The sequence below is a fragment of the Saimiri boliviensis genome, chromosome 13 (genome assembly GCF_048565385.1).
Source record: "Saimiri boliviensis isolate mSaiBol1 chromosome 13, mSaiBol1.pri, whole genome shotgun sequence".
NCBI classification, from domain to species: domain Eukaryota; kingdom Metazoa; phylum Chordata; class Mammalia; order Primates; family Cebidae; genus Saimiri; species Saimiri boliviensis.
The window spans coordinates 53,208,973-53,231,439 of record NC_133461.1 but is presented as its reverse complement, the minus strand read 5'-3'; the positions used below and the strand labels follow the sequence as shown (position 1 = coordinate 53,231,439).

Here is a 22,467-nt window from a genome sequence, read left to right as displayed (position 1 = left end):
ATTACAAAAATTAGCTGAGCATGGTAGTGTGCGCCTGTAATCTCAGCTACTCAGGAGGCTGCAGCAAGAAGATCACTTGAACCTGGGAGGCAGAAGTTGCAGTGAGCCAAGATCGCACTACTGCACTCCAGCCTGTGCAACAAAGCGAGACTCTGTCTCAAAAAAAAAAAAAAAAAAAAAAAAGATTCCCAGAATTAGCATTCAAACTCTGTTGGACAGAAACATGCAAAACCTACAAGTGCTTAACACTATAGTGCTAAAACTCTCATTGACTTTAGGTGCAATAAAATCTAAACGGCAAAACCTTCATGGTTTTAAAGTTAACATGTGAGGCCGAGCGTGGTAGCTCACACCTGTTATCCCAGCACTTTGGGAGGCCGAGGGGGGCGGATTGGGAGGCTGAGGCAGGGGAATCGCTTGAACTTGGGAGGCAGAGGTTGCAGTGAGCTGAGATTGTGCCACTGCACTCCAGGCTGCTAACAGAGTGAGGCTCCGTCTCAAGAAAAAAAAAAGTTAGCGTGAATAAAACATTAAAATAAGGAATAAACTGAAAGATAGAGTTGAGGTTGACGACCTGAAAATTTGAAAATTATGCTAAAGAAGAAATCTTTTTAATGGTATATAAGTTAGTACGCTTTTATTTTACCTGTAACTTCCATTTTAAAAAGTCTTTAAAAATTATCATAATCCTAGGAAAGATATTAGTGTGCTTAGTAAATCCTTCCAGGTTTTATCATTTACCTCTTATTGAGGGTAGGTAAATAGGGAAGAGTTTCTTTTCAATAAGGAAATACCAACTGAAAGTTAAATATTTAGCATCTTTTTTTTTTCACTTGTTTAATGTAATTTTGGCCACAGGTATTTAAATCTTCCCTATTTGTCCAGTTTTAATGTTACTTAAATGCTGTAGTAGATACTACTTTTGCAAAGTTCACTGATCTGAAAATTACGTTTATGGTTCTCACATATACATTAGGTTTTAAAACAGCAGTAGTATGGTAAAGGGGTTGTCATTAATTCTGGGGAATGTCTTCAACAAACATGGAGAGTTCAAATTCTTTAATGTTCCATCACAAATTAAGATTAGGGATTGAAAGAGTCAAAATACCTTTTATATTTAAATGTATAGGTCCCTAAATTGATAAAACTCCTTAAGTATTAGGGAATTTAACTTCATTAAAGTTGTTGAACTAGAAACTTTCAAATCTTGCCACCAACTCTTTTAATTTATAAAAACAAAAAACATTAAATTTAGTAGGCAAACTCATATATCCTGACATAATTATTCAGACTGAAATTCATCATCATTCCATAGTTCTAATGCTTCCAAACTCAATTCCCATTCTTTTAGATACAAGATGTATTTAAGAGGTACAGCCAGAAAATTGATAACCCTTCAAAACACCTATTTCATTTCAATTACCTATGCTGATATTCCTCTAGGGATAAGACACTGGTATCACTTCAGATGGCTTCTCCATTCATTATTGATGCTTACCTTAACTCTTAGCAACCAAGCTGCAGATTACAAGTGGGTTTAAAGGAAACCTACTGACCAGGAAAGGTATCACTATGGCTGCATTATTTAAACTCTGAAATCTGCAGTGAAGTCATAAAGGGCAGCAAGTCAAGCTATGCATGCTCCCCCTCCTAGTAGCAGCTTTCAAACAGAATGATGATCTGTTAACAGCAATGTAAAAAGTTAACCTAAAAAAGTATATAAGATTCAGGCCGGGTGCAGTGGCTCACACCTGTAATCCCAGCACCTTGGAAGGCCGAGGCGGGTGGATCACGAGGTCAGGAGATTGAGACCATCCTGGTAAACATGGTGAAACCCTGTCTCTACTAAAAATACAAAAAAAAAAAAAAAAAAAAAAAAAGGTATATAAGATTCATGTCCATCTCATCAGAGCACATCTACAAAGGAATTCAATAGTATTACCACAACAGGTATAAACTACTAACACAATGCAATTCAGCAAAGAACAACACTATTTCTATTGTCAGAAATTATTTTGAAACCTTACTCTTTTTTTTTTTTGAGATGGAGTCTTGCTCTGTTGCCAGGCTGGAGTGTAGTGGATCTCGGCTCACTGCAACCTTCGCCTCCTGGGTTCAAGCGATTCTCATGCCTCAGCCTCCCAAGTAGCTGGGATTATAGGCACACACCACCATAACCAGCTAATTTTTGTATTTTTAGTGGAGACGGGGTTTCACCATTTTGGCCAGGATGGTCTCGATCTCCCGATCTCGTGATCCACCCGCCTCCACCTCTCAAAGTGCTGGGATTACAGGCAGGAGCCACACCATGCCCGCCCTCAATACCTTGCATCTTAAAAAAAAAAAAAGTTCTTGATAAAACCTGTATGACACAGATAGCATAAAGGTCAGGCTACATTTTCCTATTTACCTCTAAGGATTTTTTCAAGTCTGCAGCAGAAACTGTATCTTCCTCCTCCTCATCAGTCAGCTGGTCCTGGGAACAGTAGTGAGTGCTGTAAGCAGAATGTTCTTCTATTGCTTCCAGCCAGTCCTGAAATCATCCAAGGATTTAAATGAGAGTGAAAAGTGTTTTTATTCCTAAGAGATAATACTACAATGATCTGATAAGCATAAAATTTACCTGGTGAAATAAATATTATGGCCTCAAAAAGGAAAGAAAAGCAAGAAACAATAAAACAACAATGTTGGTCTCTTGTCCATAATATGTCTGGATAAAAACTTTTCCTAGTAGTCTAAAAAATATCAACTATAGGTTTACATATTCATGAATATTAATATTCAAACACATTAAAGAAATTAAATAATGGGAGAAAACTCTGTCACATAAAATTACAGGTTCTCCCTGTTTTTTTTTTTTTTTTTTTTTTTTTTTTTTTTTTTTTGAGACGGAGTTTCACTCTTGTTACCCAGGCTGGAGTGCAATGGCACGATCTCGGCTCACCGCAACCTCCGCCTCCTGGGTTCAGGCAATTCTCCTGCCTCAGCCTCCGGAGTAGCTGGGATTACAGGCACGCGCCACCACGCCCAGCTAATTTTTTGCACCTTTAGTAGAGACGGGGTTTCACCATGTTGACCAGGATGGTCTCGATCTCTTGACCTCGTGATCCACCCGCCTTGGCCTCCCAAAGTGCTGGGATTACAGGCTTGAGCCACCGCGCCCGGCCTCTCCCTGTTTTTAACATTGGAAACCTATAATTTTATAACAGGTAAGTTACTACATAGTAATGGATCCAGATACACGATTTTACTAACTTACAATCAAATTAGAAGCACAAGAAACTATTGTCCTATTAAAATAGCCAACACTTGCCCTGATGCTTTATTTTTAAACTTCTGCTATATTTTTAAAATAACAGTGATTTCACAAAAAGAATGTTTGGCCTAAAAATACCCTATCTTACTTTTTCCTCATTTTCTTACACCATACTTGGGGTCAAATCTTACCATTTTATGAAATGTTGGGAGAGTCATGAGTTATATTGTTTAGGGTTCTTTGCAGGGCCAAAGTTTACCACTTGGAAAATAGATTCTTTTAACCTCTTACATAGTTTACCCAAAAAATCAAGATATGTCTATGGACACTGCTTTGATTTAAAAGAATAAGAATAGGCCTGGTACAGTGGTTCACACCTATAATCCCAGCACATTGGAAGGGCACGGTTCACATTCAAGACCAGCCTAGCCAACATGGTGAAGCTCTGCCTCTACTAAAAATACAAAAATTAGCTGGGCATGGTAGCACACGTTCGTAGTTCCAGCTACTGGGGAGCATGAGGCATGAGATTCGCTTGAACCAAAAAGACAGAGATTGTAGTAAGCCAAGATCATGCCAGTGCACTCTAGCCTGGGTGACAGAGCGAGGCTCTATCTCAATAAATAGAGAGAAAAAGAAAAGGGCCAGGCGCGGTGGCTCACACCTGTAATCCCAGCACTTTGGGAGGCTGAAGCAGGCAGATCATGAGGTCAGGAGTTCAAGACCAGCCTGACCAGCATGGTGAAATCCTGTCTCTACTAAAACTAATTAGTCAGGCGTGGTGGCACACACCTGTAATCCCAGGTGCTCAGGAGCCTGAGGCAGGAGACTCGCTTGAACCAGGGAGGCGGAGGTTGCAGTAAGCTGAGATCGGGCTACTGCACGCCAGCCTGGATGACAGAGTGAGAGTCCGTCTCAAAATATACGAAAAGAAAAGAATAGGGATACTCCATTAAGTGACTGCATCATAAGTATTGGTCAAGTAAATCCCAATTTTCTAGCTTGCTGCTATTATTCAATTTATCCCAAAGCAACGCTGAGTCTCCACTGTAATGAGTGTCAGAATACCTGGATCATAGTACAGGTTCTGTCACTCGCAAGCTGCATTGGGAAATCCCTTCAATCTTACAATCCTTAGTTTCCTCACCTATAAGTTAAGGCGTAGACGGCATTTACATGAAAAGGATACCCCTTACATTCAGAGAATTAAAATTGAAAAACAAATCACAAACAGAAAATACCTGTAGGTACATGCTGATAAAGAACTAATTCATGTACCAAATGTTAAAAGCTTCATTTAAAAAATACAATCAAGCTGGGCATGGTGGCTCACACCTGTAATCCCAGCACTTTGGGAGGCCGAGGTGGGCGGATCACCTTAGTTCAGGAGTTTGAGATCACTTTAGGCAATGTGGTGAAACCCCGTCTCTACCAAAATGCAAAAAAAATTAGCCAAGCATGGTGGCACACACCTGTAGTCCCAGCTACTTGGGAGACTGAGGCATAAAAATCGCGTAAGCCTGGGAGGTGGCGGTTGTGGTGAGCCAAGATTGCACCACTGCAGTCCAGCTTGGGCTACAGAGTGAGACTCTGTCTCAAATAAATAAATAAATAATTTAAGAGAAATAAAAAGTATAATCAACAAGATTTTGGATGTTACCATTGAAACTATGTTATATTCTCCATGTCTTTTTTTTTTTTTTTTTTTTTTTTTTTTTTTTTTTTGAGACAGAGTTTCACTCTTGTTACCCAGGCTGGAGTGCAATGGCGCGATCTCGGCTCACCGCAACCTCCGTCTCCTGGGTTCAGGCAATTCTCCTGCCTCAGCCTCCTGAGTAGCTGGGATTACAGGCACGTGCCACCATGCCCAGCTAATTTTTTGTATTTTTAGTAGAGACGGGGTTTCACCATGTTGACCAGGATGGTCTCAATCTCTTGACCTTGTGATCCACCCGCCTCGGCCTCCCAAAGTGCTGGGATTACAGGCTTGAGCCACCACGCCCGGCCTATTCTCCATGTCTTTAAATGTTCTGTAAGTTTTAGGAAAGATCAATTAATCCATAAGATTACCTCTCTTGACTGTTGAAGGCTATTCTTAGGAACCCGGAAGCCATGAATGGTGTCATCAAAGCATTTAATAAAGAAGAGGCAGCTATCAGTGGATTTTACCTTGGATATAAAGAAGTCAGTAAGACAATATTCACTCACATAAAAGAGGACCCTAAAATTATCTATACATAAAATTTTAAAGTAGTGACATGACTTAAGGATACCCAGTTAAACACTTAAATATTGATAGATAAAAATTGGAAAAAATAGATTACAGTGGGAGTATCAAATGCACTGTTGTTTATCTACGTTGAGCCTGGCGTTCACCTTCTGTTACTCAACAGAAACATTATGGTTTATCAGGTGCATCATTTTACTTTTATCCTTTCTTAAGGATAACTTAATACGCACTTGGGCTATGAAATCGTTCAGATACCACAGTTCCCATTTTTTATTCATACCCCTCTCATCATCTTTTTGTTTGAGCTGAATATAAAATAATTAGCAGTAGATAAGGTGGATAAAGAAGGAGAAAAGGGAAAGAGTAGGAAGCAGCAGAAATAATTATGAGTTTTAAAACAAAAATTTGACATGAAAAGGATTTTAAGCCATTTATGGCAGAGGTTGCAAATTTCTTTGTGAAAAAATCAGACCTTGGTTCTGGCCTTGAGCAGTAGGATAGAAATAATTCCCACAAGCTTAGCATTCTAATAATGGAACACTAGGCATGAATAGGTTAAGAATGGAAAAGCAGATTTCTTCAGGACCCTATCAGAGGCCCCCTACCTGTTCCGGAAAACAACTATAAAACCTGGAAGAGGCAGCCACGTGGAGGAACCTGGACCTGAACAGAAGCTCAGACTCTGATGGGGAGTCGTCTGGAGGAAAGGGACCAAGGAGCTCTGGAAGTTTCCACACCTAAGGTTTTGCCCCGGGACTAAGCACAGACCACATGGTGACAGGGCAGCAGCAAGGGCACATGTGGAAACCCCTGTCTTTGGACATTAATAACACAAACCTGGGAAGCCATAAGCACCAAAGAGAACAGGGGAATCCCCTAAAGGAAAGTGACAGAGAGGGGGTCCCCAAATTCTGTCTATTACTCACATCTCTGACTCATGAGCTGCACTCACATAGCGAAGTTTCAAAGCAGCTCACGTAAACACAACCTATCTGAACTGAGTCCAGAGCCACTGCCCAAGACACACAGCTCATGATCCAAACCAAGCCAAGAAAAGGACTTGCTACAACGGACAACCCTTAACAGAGAAAAATAACAGAATCTAGAATCTCCAGAACTCAGCATTCACAATATTCAGAGTACCATCCAAAATTACCTGACATACAGGCTGGGTGCGGTAGCTCATGCCTATAATCCCAGCATTTTGGGAGGCCAAGGTGGGCGGGTTGCTTGAGGTCAGGAGTTCAAGACCAGCCTAGCCAGCATGGCAAAACCCTGCCCCTACCAAAAAATACAAAAATTAGCTGTGGTGGTGTTCACCTGTAATCCCAGCTACTCAGGAGGCTGAGGCGGAGAATTGGCTGGACCCTGGGAGGTGGTTGCAGTGAGCTGAGATCATGCCACTGCCCTCCAGCCTGGGTGACAGAGTGAGACCTAATCTCAAAAAAAGAAAAACAAGAACAAACAAAACACAACCCAAAATCACCTGACATACGAAGAAGCATGAAAGTAGAACACGTTCGCAAAAAAAAAAAAAAAAAAAAAAAAAAAAAAATCCAATTAAAAGGCAAAAATTGCCAGAATGGGTAACAGAAACTGAAACATATACCATCTCTGAGACACAGAAAATAAACATAAAGATACAGATAGGTTGAACGTAAAGGGACAGGAAAAAGACACCATGTGAACAGTAAACATAAGAAGGCCAAAATGGTTATGTTCACATCAGATAAAATAAATTTTAAAACAAAATGTATTACGAGAGATAAAGAGGGCCACAAAATGATAAAATGATCAACTAATCAGGAAGGAAAGGTGGCACTCTACAAACCTCTTTCAGCAACTGATACAACCACTAATCAAAACCAAGAAAAGACACAAAAGATCTGAACACTATCAACCACCATGATTGAATTAATATTTACAGGACCCCCCCCAACCAACAATAATAGCAAAATACACATTCTTGTCAGTGCATGTACTAGGATATTTCATAATCAAATAAGGCTGGGTAAGTCTGACAAACAAATATTTTTGGACAATCCATCTGTCATTCCATAATATGTAGAGATAAATAAAAGTTGACTATATTTTAAAATTTTGTTCAAAATGGAGATGCCACAACTTTACTTGTTCTCAAATAAAAATATACACAAGTACTTTCTACAGCATTCCATTGAACCCCAGGATTTTACAAGGCTGTATAAATGATTTGGGGCAATCACTTGAAGAACTAATTTCACAGTTGGAGCAAAAGATCCATGCTTCATCCTACCGTGCAGACTGCTTGAGTCAGGTGTTTGCATCCCTGGCGATAAATATTATGAACTGCATCAGGCCTTCCAAATAAAAATAAAATGATTAAGACAAAAGAAAAAGATATAAGTGAAAAAATGTAATACTTCAGATTTTCTACAGTGAAATTTGATAGGTGTTAAGAATGAAATACTTACTGTTTCCTATACCATGAAAGGACTCCATGCTCTAACACTACCCAGAATAATCTCCAACCAAAAAATCTTGAACTCTAAGGGAAAAATAACAGATTTCCCAAGCTGACACATCTAGATTCAAATACTTGACAGATAAAAAGTAATTAAGTGATGACAGTTATATGTGAATCTTTAGACAGTAGTACTGAACATATTTAAAAAACGATCAAACATGAACTTAGATACTCAGTGCAGTAATGAAAACATACCACTACAGGGTGACAGGAACAGCAGAAATGCCACACTGATAAGGTCAGTGATGACTACAAGTTTATGGTTTTGACAAAACTGTTCAGGAATTATTTACAGAAAATATACCAGCTGTGGGCTTCAAAGACAATTTCCTCAAAGTCATGAATGAATGTCTAAAAAAGAAAATTATCCTACATTTATTTTGTATAATATAAGCATACAAGTATATAAATAGATAGAGGGACTGCTTGCAAATGCAAAAGAAATTATGTGCTCTTACATGGTTAATTCTAGAGAAGAGGATTCTCCACAATGTAGAACATTTTAGAACGAGATGAATTTTATATATGTACCATGTGATAATTCAAATATTAATTTTCTTCTAAGTCTTCCATGGTTTGATGTTCATAACAACAATAATACTGTAATTCTTTGATCTAGTAAGAAAAAACTGTATTTTCCCATACTCCTTTCCATAAAAACTTAAGTCACCTAAAAGTGACTCATCAACACCAAAAAAACACCTAAAAGTGACCATCAACACACAGAAAAGTATCTGCTACAACCAGTGGAAGCATCTCAAAATCTGGTAGTAAAAAGCAGTTTACATTATAAGATCCAGGAGTAATTAAATTACATATACTTCAGAAATGATTTTCTGAAAATATTAAACAGAAATAGAGCACTTGAGAATGATTTTTTACAGTTATATAATTTAAAAATCACCCCAACCTACCTTCCAGAGAGGGCCTTCGTATCGTCTCAATGCTTTGTAGATGACCTGTTAAAAAAGGTTTTCATGAAAAATGCATCTACATATTTCAAACATTCAAAATTTTTTTCAAAAAATTACTAAATTTAATTCATTACTCTGTACCTTATTACCAACAAGAATGTGTTTCATTTCAGCACCCTGGGCAAGGTCAAGAGGTTTCTGATCTGTGTATTAAAAAAAAAAAAAAAAAAAAAAGCAGCCATCAACAGCTTAAATGTGCTATAAAAATCAATGCTGCAATGGCAGCATATAATATTCCTTCCTTTTTCTATCACCTACATCTTTTTCTTTTCCTCCAAAATTACCTACCAGAGAGAGGTGCCGTCTCAATTCTCTCCAGTCTCCCTTTTGGTCAGTAACTATTAAGCCAGCAAATCAGATTAACTTCACAACACTCCTACAGGTTCTATGACCATTCAAGCTTTCTTGTCTTAAAATGCCCTATGAGTTCTCTATGATTGCTGTAACAAATTATCACAAACTCACAAATTCGTGGCTTAAACGATACAAATTTATTATCTTACAGTTTCAGAGGTCAGAAGTCTGAAATCAGCTTCACTGGACTGAAAGTCAACGTGTGGACAGAGCTGCATTCCTTCTGGAGGCTCTAAGGGAGACACTTTCCTTTTGTTCCTTTTGTTCCTTTTTTTTTTTTTTTTTTTTTTTTTTTTTTTTTTGACACAGAGTCTTGCTCTGACACCAGGCTGGAGTGCAGTGGCAATCTCAGCTCACCACAGCCTCTGCCTCCCAGTTCAAGTGATTCTTCCACCTCAGCCTCCCGAATAGTTGGGACTACAGGCGTGCGCCACCATGACTGGCTAATTTTTGTATTTTTTAGTAGAGACGGGGTTTCACCATGTTGGTCAGGATGGTCTCAATCTCTTGACCTTGTGATCCGTCCACCTCAGCCTCCCAAAGGGATTACAAGTGTAATCCCAGCACTTTGGGATGTGCTTTGGAGAAAAGGCACCTTTTCTGCCGCCTTTTCTGCTTCTAGTGGCCACCTACATGACTTGACTTGGGGTTTCTTCCTCCATCTCCAAAGCACATCATTCCAACCTCTGCTTCCAGCATTGTTTTCTCTCTCTTTATAGGCCTCCCTCCTATAAAGAGCCTTGCCATTGCACAGGTCTACCTGAATAATTCAAGATTTCCCCTTATTTCAAGATGCCTAACTAATCACAAATTTCGGGTCCACTATTCAGCTGACCACAGCCCCTCTTCAGCCACCTCGCTGCAGAATGGGTAGTAGAGATGGCTCACAAGCTGAGGGTGTGATGGTCCACAACTGAGGACAAAAGAAAAAGGTGACAATGAAGAATGAAGCCAGCAAGTTATCAATGTAATTTTTCCAAACTTACACATGCACATTTCATGTTTTGCCAAACAGCAACAAAAATAGAGTTTTTATTGAAGTTATTTAATGAGTTCCGAAGTGAGCAGGACATTAAGTGAAGGACAAAAGGTTAAAAAGAAAAAAAAAGGGAACAACCAAAAAAAAGAAAAAAAGGAAAAAAAAAAGGAACAATCAAAAAACGAAAAAAAAGGAACAACAACAAAAAAACCCACAAAAAACCCCACAAATAAATCAAACCATCTCCTAGCCTCAAATAGCTTATTATTAGAGAAACGAAAGCTATCTATAAAACTTAGAACAGTCCTTTCAAAACAACATATTGATTAGAACCCTGGAACTGTTTATGTAGTAAGGTGATATATTCTATCAAATAACCTTTTAGGCCAGGCGCAGTGGCTCATGCCTATAATCCCAGCACTTTGGGAGGCTAAGGTGGAAAGATCACTTGAGGCCAGGAGCCTTAAGACCACCAGACTGGGTAACATAGTGAGACCTCATCTCCACACACAAAAATTTTTAATTATCCAGGCATGGTGGCATGTGGCTATAGTCCCAGCTACCACTGCACTCCAGACTGGGTGACAAGAGTGAGACTTTGTCTCTAAAAACAAAAAGGGGAGCTGTTAAAATAATATTTTTATAAATACCAAACACCTGGTATGTGTTGCCAATTTTCTGTATGAGTATCTCCTACTAAGGGTGTGTTATGTACCAATCACTATTTTAGGCATGGAGAACTCAGCAGTGAACATAACAGAAAAAATACTGGGGGAAGGGAAAGCACAGAAGGAGGGACAGACAGATGATACATTAATTTTAAAAGATCTAGCAGACAATGAACCATGGTATGCCAAGAGTTTTTTTAATAAATGATTTGAAAGAGTGACTGGGATACCACTTTAGATCGGTGCATAAGGGGTTGATCAGGGAAGGCCTCTTTGAGGAAGAAATGTTTAGGTTGGAAAGACGGATCCAGTCTTGTAAAAACACAGGGAAGGACATTTTAGCAGGGAGAACAGCTGATACAAAGGCTCTGAGGTACAAACAATTCAGCAGGCAAGAGATAAAGTCAGAGAGGCACACAGAAAACACATCACACAAGGGGCTTGTAGGCCAGACTTTCGTGAGCCAGCAGGAGTTTTGAGTTTTATTCTAAATAGGATGAAAAGTCATTGAAGGGTTTGAAGTAAAAGAGTAACATCATCTAACTCATGTTTAAAATTCTGCCAAAGCCAAGCGTGGTGGCTCAGACATGTAATCCCAGCACTTTGGGAGGCTGAGCCAGGTGGATCCCCTGATGTCGGGAGTTCGAGACCAACCTGACCAACACAGAGAAACCCCACCTCTACTAAAATACAATATTAGCTGGGCGTGGTGGCGCATGCCTATAATCCCAGCTACTCGAGAGGCTGAGGCAGGAGAATCACTTGAACCTGGGAGGCGGAGGTTGTGGTGAGCTGGGATAGCACCATTGCACTCAGCCTTAATAATAAGAGTGAAACTTCGTCTCAAAAAAAAAAAACAAAAAAAACACCTCTGTCAAGGTGTTAAAACAATTATAATATAACTGGAGAAATACAAACTTTGGCAGTTTCATGATTTTGATAAATTACTAGAATATTATTAAAAGGATAATGCTATTGTGCTTATGTTTTTTTAATAGCATTATTGAGATATGAATTAACATACCATACAATTCACTCACTTAAACTGCACAAATTCGATGGTTTTTACTGGTGCACAGTTGTGCAACTATCACATGCTTACAGTTTTTCTTAAAAGGTGCCCTTATTTTTTATTAATATACTGAACTACAGATGTTCCCCAGCATTCAACAGTTCAACTTAATGTTTTTTGACTTTACAATGGGTTTATCAGGGTATTAAGTACATTTTCTTTTTTTTTTTTTAGATAAGCTCTCACCCTGTCACCAAGGCTGGAGTACACTGGCATGATCACAGCTCACCACAGCCTCGACCTCCTGGGCTCAAGTGATCCTCTTACCTCAGTCTCCCAGGTCGCTGGAACTACAGGCATGTGTCATCACACCTGGCTAATTTTTGTATTTTTTGTAGGAACGCGGTTTCGCCAGGTTGGTCTCAAATTCCTAGGCTCAAGCGATCCACCAGCCTCCTAGAGTGCTGGGATTACAGGTGTGAGCTACTGCACCTGGCCTTAACTGTATTTTCAACATACAATGGGTCTATGGGGACATGGCCCCAGAGTAAGTTGAGGAGCACTGGGGATGTATAGATAAAATGGCATGACGGGACTTCTCTTTCCAGTTCTTCCCAGAATTGGGAAAAGTTGGGTTGAGAGGGTAAAAAAAGAAAAACAACTTAAAAAAAAAAAAAAAAGAAAAAGAAAGAACTATCTGGAACTGCTTCAAAATAATTCAGGGAGTGGGAAGAGATAAAGATTGGCCATTACTGCTAAGCTCTGGAGGAGGGTGATGAGTACATCAATTAATTATGCTATTTTATTTTTTAAGCTTTGATAATTTCCATGATTTTTTTTAAAAGATCACTCTGGCTTCTGTGTGCAATATGGCTTGTAAATGTGGCCAGGAGAAATGCAGCGAGGCTAACTGCAAAGAGATGGCAATAGAGCAGGTAAAAGATACTGGTGGTTTGGACTAGAAAGTCAGTAGTAAAATGGAAATCATTTTTAATATAGAGAGAAGCATGTGGCTTTAAGGTTTATTTTAGAGGAAGAGTTTGTTTTATTTTGTTTTTTGAGATGGAGTCTCCTCTGTCACCCAGGCTGGAGTGCAATGGTGCCATCTTGGCTCAACGCAATCTCCGCCTCCCAGGTACAAATGATTCTCCTGCCTCAGCCTCTCGAGTAGCTCGGACTACAGGCACACGCCACCACCCAGCTAATTTTTTGTACAGATGGGGTTTCACCGTGTTAGCCAGGATGACCTCAATCTCCTGACCTCATGATCTGCCCACCTCAGCCTCCCAAAGTGCTGGGATTACAGGCATGAGGCACCGTACCTGGCCTTGGAGGAAGATTTATAGAGCTGTTGATGGGGTACCTGAGGCTGGTGATACATTACTTCTTTAAAAACTTTTTAAAACATTAACTGAAAAATTAATAATCAGTTTAGTTTTTCTGCCTAGCACATAGGAAAATGTCTTATAAAGGTCTGCCAATTCTATGTTATTTTCATTCTACCTACAGGGCACTTTTGAGAAATTATTTCTTTAGACAGAGAGAAAGACAACACTATGATTTCTTTCATAGAATTCTGCCCTAATACCAAAAATAAATTCTGAGTTCCTGCCAACTAGATGAAATTCCAGGACAGAGAACCTCATTTCTGGATTCAATGTTAAAATGCCTGGCACACAGTAAGAATTCAATAAAATGCTTTTGAATTGAATGAAATAGCCTCCTAGATGGAATCTAGATGGGTTCCATTACCAGTTTAAAAATGCACTACCTCTTTTACCAACCACAACAAAATAAAGTGAAAAACAGGAATGATGTAATATTTAAAAGTTTGCCTGACACAGATTTGTCCCTTAGTGGGAAAACTCAATAAAGATGCCAATTCTGGCCAGCTGTGGTAGCTCACGCCTATAATCTCAGTACGTTGAAAGGTCGAGGCAGGCAGATCACCTGAGGTCAGGAGTTCGAGACCACCCTGACCAACATGGAGAAACCCTATCTCTACTAAAATACAAAATTAGCTAGGTGTGTTGGCACACACCTGTAATCCCAGCTACTCAGGAGGGTGAGGTAGAAGAATCGCTTGAACCTGACAGGCAGAGGTTGCAGTGAGCCGAGATCACCCCATCGCACTCCAGCCTGGGCAGGAAGAGCAAAATTCCATCTCAATCAATCAATCAATCAATCAATTAAATGAATAAATATAAGATGCTAATTCTCCTTAAATTAATTTAACAAAGAAGGTAATTTCAATTAAATCCCAATGAGGAACCTAAAAATATTTTTTTTAATGCCATCTGGAAGAATAAACAGATAAGGATGTCAAAGAAAGTCCTTAAAAAAGAATAACAAGGGGTAATCTCAGATATTAAAACATTATAATCATTAAAAGTGCAATACTGTCTAAAAAATGGGTTTTTAAAAAATGCAATACTGTCAAAAGAAGAGACAGATGAGTGAATGAAAAACAATAAAAATTACAAAAAGAGGCTGAGCATAGCAGCTTATATATGAAATTATTTTTTTGTCTATGTCCTCCCACCAGAATATGAACTCAAGAGAGCATGGGGACTGTCAGGTTCTGTTCACTGTTGGGTCTCTAGCACCTAGGACGGTTCTCAGCACACAGTGGAGGCACAGCATTGCTGAATGAATGTCATTAGAGATAAACTGGGAGGAAACAGAATTAAACATTTACCAAATCTCCACGTAAGCTCAGAAGTCTCAGAAGAAATCAAAGAGATCAGTTAACCAATTTGATTAAACATTTTAAATATCCTTGTTATTTTTCAACTTGAATTTTAATTTTTCTCGCAGAGATGGGGTCTCACTATGTTGCCCAGACTCCTGGGCTCAATCGATCCTCCTGCCTTGGCCTCCCAAATTGCTGGGATTACAGGCATGAGCCACTGTAACCAGCTCCTTGTTTTTTAAAAAAGAAAAATAAAAAGACTAGGACATTTTCACTGTATAAAAAAATTATACAGATTGTTTTTATCACTAGACTTTTGGGTGAAAAAATTATGTTATATCCATGTGAAGTATTTTCCATAAGGTGAGCCATAATGACTGTGCTTCTGGGGACAATGTGGAAAACTGTTGATGCTTCATTCAGAGTGGAATTTTAATAGGCCAACTCTATTTACAACCTGTCAACTAAAATGAAGATTCACTTTCTGAGGTGTCTGCCAGTCCTCATCCATTCACCCCTGTGTTCCTATCCACACTCCCAGGAGGAAGCCCTGGCAGCCACCTCTGTACCATATGTCCCACCCCTAAAGTCCCAAGTGACAGCACTAGGTACAGACCCCTGACACAAGCAGATACTAACATTATCTCCCACTGAAATTTAACACTGGGGTTGAGAGATTGTGGTCTCCTGAGTGGAGTCACTGGGCAGCCATCTGCTATGATGTATACTGGAAAACAAAGCAGCTGGTCTGCTAGAAGACATGGTCAGATCACGCAGTGAGAGACGGACACACACAAGGCAGCCATCTTGGTCCCTAACAGTTTTCTGATTCCCAATTCCATCCCATCCGATGCCTGATGCCATCTCCCACTTCGGAAGATCATGAGATGTCTGTGTATTTGTACGTGAGTAATACATAACTTTTCTTTGGCTTACATTCTTGAGGTACTATTACTCAAAACTTTTTAAAAATATATGTTACTATGGAACTCTAAACTGTTACTTAAAACTTTTTAAAAATTTATGTTACTATGGAACATTAACAACTAAAACTAAAACACAACTAAAAACTAAATCTTTGGACATTTGGGATACAGATGATTATACACTTTCCTAGTACTTTTGTTGTCTTCATTGCAACTAGTTTTTTAAAAATGTTCTAAAACAGGAATGAAAATAGATTAGAAGGTTGCCAAAGTAACTGTGGTTATGCTTGGTTAATCTGTGTTTTTTCTCTACTTTTACAACTTTCTATAACGCAAATGTTGCTCTTGTGATTTTTCTTTTTTCTTTTTTGGAAATGGAGTCTTGCTCTGCTGCCCAGGCTGGAGTGCAGTGGCGCCATCTTGGCTCACTTCAACCTCCACCTCCTGGATTCAAGCAATTCTCCTGCCTCAGCCTTCTAAGTAACTAGGATTACAGGTGCCCTCCACCACGTCTGTCTAATTTTTTGTTTTTAGTAAAGACAAGGTTTTACCACATTGGTCTCACACTCCTGACTTCAAGTGATCCACCCGCCTTGGCCTGCCAAAGTGCTGGGATTACAGGAATGAGCCACCACACTCAGCCTTTGACGGACTGATTTTTTTTTTTTAAGAGGGAGTCTCACTCTGTTGCCTTGGCTGGAGTGCAATGGTGTGATCTCCACTCACCGCAACCTCTACCTCCTGGGTTCAAGTGATTCTCCTGCCTCAGCCTCCCAAGTAGCTGGGGTACAGGCACCTGCCACCATGCCAGCTGATTTTTATATTTTAGTAGAGACAGGGTTTCATCATGTTGGTCAGGCTGGTCTCCATCTCCTGACCTCAAATGATCTACCTCCCAAAGTACTGGGATTAGAGGTGTAAGCCACCATGCCTGGCCTGATTTTTTTTTTTTTAATTGTTCTTTTTCAGAAGATGCCACTCTGACTTTTGTCAAAAACAATTTAATAGCTTTAACAGGAATATTCAACTTTGGTTACTACTATAAACTGTAGAGTAAATACACATTTGATACCAAAAATCAACTTTTCAATATTTACAAGGGAAGTTTTTTTCAGTTTAGACTGATACTTATATGGAACTATATTAATTCTTATTTCATTTGGCTGCTTCTGAATCTACATTTTGAAGGAAAAATCATTATAAAACGCCAGGCAGAAAAACTGCTCAAGTGTTTGGCAAACTGGTAAAGAGATCAGAAATATCATACTTTAATGTCAGTTTTTGCTGTTGTAACTTTATCCTTTTCCACTAACTGCCTTCACATCTCTGTCGAAAATTGACCATACTTAAATGCGTTGATATCTGAACTCTCTCCTGCTCCAAGAGCCTGTATCTGTCTTAGGGATACAGGGAAAGGCTCTCTGGGAAAGCAGAGGTTGAGCTAGCTCTTGAAGCAAGACTAGGGTTTACCAGATGGATAAGAAAAAAAAGAGCACTCTGGCAGAGAGAATAGTATGTGCAGGGTGATGACAGCATAGTGAACCAGAGAGCCTCTGGGACAGCTTGTTACGTGTAGGGCTGCATTGTCCAATATGGTGGACACTAATCACGCACGGCTATCCAGTACTTGAAATGTGGCTAGTTGACACTGAGATGTGCTGTGAGTGCAGAAATACACACCAGATTTCAAAGACTTGGTGCCAAAAAAGGAATGTAAGATTTCACTGATAATTATTTTTGACTGATTACATGTTGAAATGGCATTTTGGATATATCACTTTAAACAAAACACATAATTAAAATTAATTTCACCTTTTTTTCACTTTTTTAAACATGTCTACTAGAAACTTAAAATTACATGCATGACTCCCATCATATTTCTTTTTTGAGACGGAGTTTCACTCTTGTTACCCAGGCTGGAGTGCAATGGCACGATCTCGGCTCACCGCAACCTCCGCCTCCTGGGTTCAAGGAATTCTCCTGCCTCAGCCTCCTGAGTAGCTGAGACTACAGGCATGCGCTACCATGCCCAGCTAATTTTTTGTATTTTTAGTAGAGACGGGGTTTCACCATGTTGACCAGGATGGTCTCGATCTCTTGACCTTGTGATCCACCCACCTCAGCTTCCCAAAGTGCTAGGATGACAGGCTTGAGCCACCGAAGTCTAGAGCATAAGAGCCAGTCAGCCAGGAGATCTCTAATCAATTTTCTTTCTCCTTTCTACTCCTTTGATGTCAATAAAGCTCAGGTCCTAGCCAGACAGAGTGGCATGCATCTGTGGTCCCAGCTACTTAGGAGGCTGAGGCAAAACAGTAACTTGAGCTCAGAGTTTGAGGATGTAGTGAGCTAAGATCGCACCACTGCACTCCAGCCTGAGCAAAAGGATGAGACCACATCTCTCAGGACAAAATTTTAAAAAGAGGTTGGGCGAGGTGGTTCCCACCTGTGATCTTAGAACTTCGGGAATCTGAGGAGGGTGGGTCACCTGAGGTCAGGAGTTCAAGACCAGCCTGGACAACATGGGAAAACCCTGTCTCTACTGAAAATATAAAAATTAGCCGGGTATGGTGGTACATGCCTGTAATCCCAGCTGCTCAGGAGGCTGAGGCAGGAGAACCACTTGAACCCAGGAGGTGGAGGTTGCAGTGAGTCAAGATCACGCCACTGTACTCCACCCTGGGTGACAGAGTAAGACTCTGTCTCAAAAACAACAACAACAAAAGTATGTCCTGCTAGCCTTATTAATGGATATAACATACCAGTTATCTTAATTACATATAAAATACGTATTAATTGAATATATAAAATTTAACATAGGTACACTGCCTGCCTTGTGATGATTTATAACAATAGCATATAGTTAACATTTACCTTTGCCTCCAAAAATATCTTCGTATAAAAGAGTCTCTAAACTTCAAAATTCTAATTCACCAAGGAAAGCATCTTCTAAATCTTACTGTGGTAAGCTCATTTTTCTAGACTGTTATTCTACATAAGGGACTTAATTTGACAGCTCCTCTAATGACGCTATAAATTTTAAATTGAATGTGTTTTTTTACCTTAAACTTTTGTGATGGCAAAACTATTTTCCTCAAAACTGATTAGTTATGCGGGTCTACAACAGTACTTAAATGTAACCGAGCTCCTTGAAAAAAAGTTCAGGTCCTAATCACCTCTCACCAAAGACCATTTCAATGGCCCTACTTACTTTACAAGTCTAACCTGCATTTTAGGATGATCCCTGGATGTGCCCTTGGATGCAGCAAACTGGGGATTTCACCTATACCTGACTTGTAATTTTCACCTTAACCTTTTTTGATAATCTTCCCTCTGTTGAGAATACCCTTTCCCAAATTCCTGCTTATCAAAATCTTACTAGATGACAATGGTATTATTATTAACTACCATTATTATCAAGACAAAAGGGCTCAAGATAAAAAGATAATAACGGTAATGAAGGTACAAAGTGAAGTATTTAGGATAAAAACTTTTTTTTTTTTTTTTGAGCCAGAATTTCGCTCTTGTTGCCCAGGCCAGAGTGCAATGGCATGATCTCTGGTCACTACAACCTCCGCCTCCTAGGTCCCAGCCATTCTCCTGCCTCAGCCTCTTGAGTAGCTGGGATTATAGGCACATGCCACCACGTCTAGCTAACTTTTTGTATTTTCAGTAGAGACGGGTTTCATAATGTTGGCCAGGCTGGTTTTGAACTCCTGACTTCAGGTAATCTACCTGCCTTAGCCTCCCAGAATGTTAGGATTACAGGTGTGAGCCACGGCGCCCAGCCGCTAGAAATAAACACATTTTTAAAATCCTGCTAGGACTTCAGGATCTGTATCAAGAACCTATTCCTTGATGAAACTATTTCTGATGACTCCAGACCTTCAACACACACACAGCCCTTCCCAGGTGTTATGTGCTATGCACTACTCTAGGAGCTGGGTAAACCAGACAATGAAGTATGAGGCCTGCCCTTAGGAGTTCGGTCTCATGCGAGACAGCAACATAAGCCAACGAATACCATGGGGAGTGATTTAGGCTCTGGCGGAGGTGAACACAGGGTCCTGCGGGACCCCTGACAAGTCCTAACCCAGGCTGGTAGCAGGCAGCAGGAAGCATCCTAAAAAGTGGTGTGAAAAGGCTCTGATGGCATGTTCCTCTTTTAAATACCTAAGACACCTTTTACAGCTTCTCTTCTGGTTTCTGATTCTGTCTTTCAAAATGTCACACTCATTATTTACATATTCCACATTTGCAAATTTGCCTATTGCTAAAATTCACTGGTACCCCAAGGTCAATATTCACTGTAGTTTCTCAGTCATTCACGAACATGCCCAGAGTGGTGAAAAATGTGGGTTGTCCAGTGTTCATTTTCCCAGCTGAGATAGAAGAAGGTGATGCCCGGCCTTCTTGTTTCATTCTAGAAGCTCTCCTACTATAAACAAATGCCCTTGCCATTGTCTATTTAGGGTCATACTTTCTACCTTTTTTATTTTTTGTTGGTGACTTTGTTGTTTAAAATGGCGCCAAGCAGCCAGGCATGGTGGCTCATGCCTGTAATCCCAGCACTTTGGGAGGCCGAGGCAGGCAGATCATTTGAGGTCAGGAGTTCGAGACCAGCCTGGCCAACATAGTGAAACCCTGTTTCTACTAAAAATAAAAGATAAAAAAAATTAGCTGGACATGGTGGTACATGCCTATAGACCCAGTTACTCAGGAGGTTGAGGCAGGAGAATCACTTGAATCCAGGAGGAGGAGATGCAGTGAGCCAAGATCATGCCACTGTACATCATCCTGGGCGACAGAGCAAGATTCTGTCTCAAAAAAAAAAAAAAAAGTGGCCCCAAGCATTGTGCTGAAGAGCTGTCTAATGTACCTCAGTGCAAAAGGCTGTGATGTGCCTTATGGAGAAAAACTTTACTCAGGCATGAGCTATGATGCTGTTGGCTATGAGTTCAATATGAATGAGTAAACAGTATGTATTAAATAGAAACAGCAAAAACAAACAAGGTTGCATAATGATCAGTTCATGAAAATGTCATGACCTGAGGCTTGCAGGAACCTAACCCTGTATTTTCCCCTAGGAACAGTAGTTCAGCATTCCCTAATTCAGTGCCGGTGGCAACTTTATAGAACACAGCTACTGCAAATAACAAGAATCAACTGCACTTATCTTTCCTTTGAGGGTAGGATCTATCTTTGTCATTATTTTTTCTTTTGTGTGAATGCCTTGGCTCCAAAACTAAATAGAAACCATACAGTTTAACAAAGGCTGGATACTGAAACAAAACAATCTTATATAGCATTGACTTCATTTTATAGTTTCAAAATGGCCAATGATGGTTTTCGCCAACATGCTTACCATTTTTGTTCTTCAGATTGGGGTCTGCTCCACTTCTTAAAAGCTTTAAGGCACACTGTTTATGGGCTCGGTAGGCTGCACAATGCAAGGGTGTATTTCCTAACTGATCCGAACAGTTAACATCAGGAGGATTGGGCCTGTTGAGCTAACAATTTTAAAAAATGCAATGCAGAATTATATATCAAAGATAGACTTTCTCTCATAATTCACAGGAAGGTGTATCAGCAGAGCCTGAAGAACAGCCAGGTGCCTTGGCATCTAGACTGTTAGTGGTTTCTTGTTCACTAAACTAGTCAACCCTGCCACTCCCATGCTTACTCTCAGATGCCCTGAGATAGATCTCAGTCCTGTGTCCGGATCTCACACTCCTCTGACAACAGACACTCTGCCCTGTGCCAGCGCCATCTCACACCCCCAGACATTAAGACTTCACCACCATTTACTTGCCCCTACCAGCCTTGCAATTCACACTTGTGACAGCAGAAGTCCAAATCAGTCTGCCAGTCTTTCAGAAGAGTTAAGACCATCAATGTTAAATGTGTAAATGTCAAGGTTCTACTGAATTTGTTGTTCCCAACTTATTGCTTTAGACACTGCTTTATATAGCCTCCATTTCACAAAATTTAAAAACCATTTTAGGCCCTATACTTAGAAACCAAAGAGGCCTTTTCAAATGAGCCAAAATAACTTTAAAGCAAATGGCAGTGCTTCAGTCATGAATTCAGAACAAATTTAGAGTTTCATGTTTAATGAGACTGTGCAGGAATGAAAACTGGAAAGTAGGTCTTCTAAGGGGGAAAAAAACCAGGCAAATCTTTCGGTCTAATGTGGCATAAATGTTCCAAAATACTGTTCCTTCTTTGCATGGTACCTTCCAGAAGTGTAGCATTCCTCCCAGAAACTACTGCTGAGCAAAACTAGAAAAAAACTTATTCCTTTAAGCGTTCTATTTATTATGTTTCAATTGGCTGAATCACAAATAAATGTGTGTGTATGTATGTGTGTGTGTGTCTGTCTGTCTGTCTGTGTGTATGTTGTTCTTACACTATTTACCACGAAAAGTCAAATTCTTATCCATCAGGTTTTCAGGGGGATTGGGGCAGGTATAAACCAAAAATTCAGAAAAAAAAACCACCATTCAAAATGTGTCCTGCTTAAACTATCACCATGGTAAGTGTTTTTAGATTATTTAAGAACTTTGGTTCTATTATTATGATCTCTGGAGTTTGGGGTTCCACAATTCATAAATTATGTACTTATCATTAAGTAAAAATTTTCCTGAAGTATAAAGAAAAAAAATGCTTTTTGTCTTTTTGGGTTTTTGTGTTTGTTTGTTTTACCAGAGCTGTGAGTTCTGTGGTCCTGCCTTCTCTTGCTGCTGCTAAAAGTAATTCTTCAAGCTTTCTTTGTTGAGTCCTTTCTACAGCTGCAAAAGAAAAGTGCTTATTACCCCGTTGCTAGTCAGGATCCAATTACAAATTCAGTGTAAAGTGATCACGGTGAGAAAA

The 22,467-nt window shown here is 39.7% G+C and overlaps 1 protein-coding gene across 2 annotated transcripts in view; it reads right to left on the bottom strand.

The window, feature by feature from the left end:
- OSBPL1A (oxysterol binding protein like 1A) overlaps nt 1–22,467 on the bottom strand; it is a 242,449-nt gene that overhangs the window by 152,902 nt on the left and 67,080 nt on the right. For both annotated transcript variants that reach the window (XM_074383664.1, XM_010335492.3), the window contains exons 6-13: nt 22,300–22,385; nt 20,960–21,104; nt 9,048–9,109; nt 8,907–8,951; nt 7,940–8,013; nt 7,762–7,825; nt 5,327–5,425; nt 2,411–2,533 (exon numbers count right to left, since the gene is read on the bottom strand). In XM_074383664.1, the coding sequence (XP_074239765.1) occupies nt 2,411–2,533; nt 5,327–5,425; nt 7,762–7,825; nt 7,940–8,013; nt 8,907–8,951; nt 9,048–9,109; nt 20,960–21,104; nt 22,300–22,385 (698 nt within the window). The remainder of the gene's footprint in view (nt 1–2,410; nt 2,534–5,326; nt 5,426–7,761; nt 7,826–7,939; nt 8,014–8,906; nt 8,952–9,047; nt 9,110–20,959; nt 21,105–22,299; nt 22,386–22,467) is intronic.